Genomic DNA, 4426 nt, shown 5'->3' with positions numbered 1-4426 from the left:
AGACTGATTCTTCACAGACATGTAGCTGCTACTCATTAGTCTACAATGCACTATGTGACTGAGTAATAGACAATAAGTTACAGATTATCTTCTGGGATGATATGACCTCAGTTTGTGTCTACATTTTCACCATCTTCACCTTGTTGTTAACTGTAATTTTTTGTTAGTTTGTTTAACTCATTTGACTTTGTTTTGGGACATGTAATAAGAAATCCATCATAGCTGGTGTATATCCCCAGCATTCAATATTCATCACCATCTCTTTATTTATTTTGTAATTCCCAATCTAATTTACTATGTTCTCCAAATCTCTTTTCAAAATATCGTTTTTATAGCCTGCATCTTTCATTATACATTTAGGAGTTGATTACACGAATGTGAAATATATCGGTTTTGCTCCCTCAGTCCTCATATGCTTATATCTAGTCAATTGTTATTTGTTGGATTACTGATGTCCATACTTCAATCTATCATACAACAGGTTTTTGTTCAGTCTGATGTGCACGAAGTGGCAGTTGACATGAGAACTCAGTTTGATTTTGTGTCAAATATACAACATGTCGACATCATTGACCCAAATTTTGTTTGTGATCCTGATGGTTGGCTTTTGAAGAATCCAATGGGGATTAGGACTGAGAGAGAGATCCATGCAGAACTCGAATGTGCTAAAATATACAGACGGATGTATCAGAAAAGAACGTGATTTCTGTTGGTTGATGCTTTGTCATTGAACTATTGCAGCTACTCCAAAGTTGCTCCAAATAACAATTCTTAGTGGTTTTGAGGGTCAAAGTTCAGCACCTCAGATTACTACAATCACCTTCTATCGAGTGTCGACTTTTGCTAAGGTACTTTTCTTTACTAGCTTCCGGCTTCCTTTTTCACCTCAAAGATCGGAAAAGCAAGGTTATTGTCCCTAAAATCACATGTAAGAGCAGAGTCACCTTTCAAATAGATGTACATGTTAGATAGTTGGGTTTCTTACAGTGTTATGGCAGAGTCACCTTCTCTAGGAGTTTGAGATTTTAAGCTACCTATTCTCCCACTTCTATTTCTTTTATGATTCCCTTTTAAATTAGATTTACAATCAAGGTTGTGTATTGGTATTCTATGTTGTTTCATCTTTTTATGAGCGAGAAACTGCAGCATTTATTGACTTTCGTCAATTTTATCGGCAGATGAGGCAACTGAACTTCCTGAGCATCTTCTATGGGCTCAACTGTTAAGTTGTCTTCAACTTCACTCAGCTGTAGAGGCTTGAAGATTTTCCAAAAGAAATGTCAATTCATATTTCATTGATCTCCATTCAAACCGTAATGTTCTCTTTACACATTTGTTAACACTCATCTTTGAGACTTTTAGTTTACGTTCAAAATAAGCTTTTGAGCCTTTTGAATCTGCCTTTGGAGGCACTTTAGCAAAACTAATCCTCTCCACCAATTTCAACCAGCCTGACTTCACGGTTATTTTGAGCTTCTTTGATAAAATAATGCTTGATTTTCATATGCTTTGTCTTGCAATAAAAGATGCCATTCTTGTAAATTGCTAGTGCAGAATCGCTGTCATAGTGAATAACTACAGCTTCACCTTATGTTCACAATATCTGACAGCGTCTTAGCTATATTTCTTGATTGGGCTATGTTCACAAATTGCAATGTATTCTACTTTTGCTGTAGATTGGGCTATTGTATCTTGCTTACGAGATTTCATGGAAAATACTCCATTTCCTAGTGTAAAAATGTAGGTTCTGATGCTATTCATATCATTAAGAGACCTTGCCCAACCACTATCGCTGAATACAACTACTCCTGGACTAGTAGTCATGGTCTGAAGTGAATACCATAGCCATATGTTCCCTTCACATATCTTTAAGAGTTAGGGATGATCATGTGTTCAAAATACAATTGGACCTGCCTCGAACCCACCTCCAATTTCAGGGTTTGAATCCAGAATTCTAAGACCCAGCGAATTCAGATTTGAGTCCATGTCCAAAAACAATAATTGGGTTCGGGCTTGGGTCTTTGGTCCTTACATCCATACCCTCTTTTTGGATCCTATTAAGATCCAGAATTGTCGAACCCGCTTTAGACTCGATCTTACACAATCCAAAATCTATTTTAAATTCGTTTTGAATCTGTTTTTATTTTTGTGTTTTGGATTCTACTCTGAACTATATAAATTACTTATAAACCCATTTTAATACTAATGAAACCTTCAAAATGAAAAAAAAATTTAGTATGAATAATTAAATTAAGACTCTTTTAAGATCTTAGACCCAACAGATTTGAGCGGATCAGGATTTAGGTCCAATAATTTCAAACCCTATTAATAGATCTTAGTCCGGGTCTGGTTGGACTCTTCCTATGACCATCTCTTCTCTACTTAGGAGTCTTTGTTGCTTCTTGGTTAAGTTTGCTAGGTCTTTTGCATAAATCTCGATAAGAAACTTCTTGTAAACATAGTATCATGTCTTGTTCGAGTATGATAAAGTAAGCTATCTATCTTGCGTTGGTAGATTTTCTAATCTGCTCTCTGACTCTCGTCACCCGTGCACAACCTTTTAGTAACTTGAAATGGAGTTGTGATGGGATTGCAATTCTCTACTAGATTCAATTGTATACAAATTTTCTCAACTTCAATACTTTTGTAGCCTTGCCCTTTTGCTTCAAAACCATAGGGTTGTTATACATATATATTTTCTTTTAAATACCCATTCCTTTAATGTACCATTCAATGTTTGAGGCGACTAACTCTAAGATTGCTCAAATAGTCTCATACATTAGGATAGATACAAGTGTCACATTGTAATCAATGCCAAACAATTGAGAATAGCCTTTGACTACAAGTTTTGCTTTATATTTCGAAACGAAATCATTTGGATTAATCTTGATGTTGGTTAAGGCACACCATCCTCATACAACATTCAATCCTTCAATCTACCTTTCAAAGACAACTTTGATGTTTTAGTTGCTTAATCTTCAATCTTTAATTTAGCTTGAAAATGATTACATTGTGTGTTTTTGAGTCGAACCTTTTAAGTTACTTGTTTTAGTTTGTTCAAGTTGGAACTTTTTAATTTAGTTTGGAACTTTAATTTTATGTGACTTATAGTTTAGAATAGAATTGTGTGCGATTTTGTACAAGTCAATTGTATTTGAAACTCATAGCAAAGCAAGCATGTAAACAAAAGGAGTCCAAGTCCAAATGAGGAGCTATCAACACTATACCCAAACAAACTTAGAAAGGAAGTCAATAAAGAAGCTACAAAAAAACAGTCCAAATCTATCATTCCAAGAAGTGGCGCTATGTAGCCTGAAGTCAAGAGAAAATTGTGTGATAGTCATGGATGAATTGGTTGAAGATCATGGGATCGTATAGCAATATGCAATCGTTTATTATTTGTCATCGAGGTAAGAAGAGGAGACGATCGAAAAGTTAATTGCATTATTGGAGAAGATTAGTTATTTTTTTTAGAAAAAATTACAACCGTTTTAGAGCCGAAAATCGTACGGTTTTAGAGAATATTTAGTAGTTTATCTTTTGCTTTATTTTCCGATAAATAATTCATTTGTATTTCATTTCACGGTTGTTGAATTTATAATAAAATTATGAAGATTTTATGTTTTAAATCTTTGTTCTTACGATTTTTGGATTGGAATTGTGATTGCAAAAGTTCTTACGTTTAGTGTAATAGATGATTGCACTTGAGCCTTAATAACCTTTTTTATTTTTTTAAATGGATTTTTAGTGATAGTTTTGTCAAACTATATTTCCCTTTATTGTTTCAAAATTATAGAATTAAAAACATTAAAAAAAAAATTCCCTTTTAATTCAACATTCACCCTTCCCTAATACACTCTTAATGTGTTTCACTTGTTCTTGTTGTGTGTTTGTAAGTTCACTTGGGGTGTAGTTGATCTTACAATGGACTTAGAGCCAACTTTTCCATGGAGAATCGAGATACACAAACACCATGACCAATACTATCACAAACCCAAAGACAATAAAGGATATGCTTAGGGAGATCGAACGCATGAATAAAATCAATGAGGAAAAAATACACGAATTGAAACCCTCCAATAATCAACCGAAGTCTACCTAAACTACTATAACCAAACTCGTAACAAAGATCCCTCCATTGATACCACAGAAGAAGTTTCTTCACCCAATTCTCAAAGTAAAAAAAAAAATCAAAGAGAATGTTTGATGATGCGAAAGGTGTTAACTATCGAATCGCCGAATCGCCAAACCTTCAAGAATCCCAATGGAAGGCGATCTTTCATACAAAATGCACCATATATGACAAGGTTTGTTCTTTGATAATCAATGGGGGAGTTGTGCAAATGTGACGTTACAAAAATTGATTAACAAGCTCAAACTTTTGACATCACCTCATCCTTACGGCAAGGCAAGCATGTAAACAAAA

The 4426-nt window shown here is 34.4% G+C and overlaps 1 protein-coding gene across 6 annotated transcripts in view; it reads left to right on the top strand.

Annotated features, from left to right (window-relative positions):
* Window positions 1-3710, top strand: part of LOC130796753 (uncharacterized) — an 8359-nt gene extending 4649 nt beyond the window's left edge. For 2 of the 6 annotated variants that reach the window (XR_009038749.1, XR_009038750.1), the window contains 2 exons: window positions 482-848; window positions 1179-3709. Coding sequence is in view for 2 of the 6 variants with exons in the window: in XM_057659131.1 (XP_057515114.1) it covers window positions 482-703 (222 nt within the window). In the remaining 4 variants the exon portion in view is untranslated. Of the gene's footprint in view, window positions 1-481 lie in introns of all 6 variants that reach the window. The other 4 variants (XR_009038747.1, XR_009038748.1, XM_057659131.1 and 1 more) reach the window with 4 other exon arrangements.
* Window positions 3711-4426: the final 716 nt, after the last annotated feature.

The sequence above is a fragment of the Amaranthus tricolor genome, chromosome 12, assembly GCF_026212465.1.
Source record: "Amaranthus tricolor cultivar Red isolate AtriRed21 chromosome 12, ASM2621246v1, whole genome shotgun sequence".
Classification (NCBI taxonomy): Eukaryota; Viridiplantae; Streptophyta; class Magnoliopsida; order Caryophyllales; family Amaranthaceae; genus Amaranthus; species Amaranthus tricolor.
The sequence above is the reverse complement of the archived record's forward strand: the minus strand, read 5'-3'. Positions and strand labels throughout refer to the sequence as shown.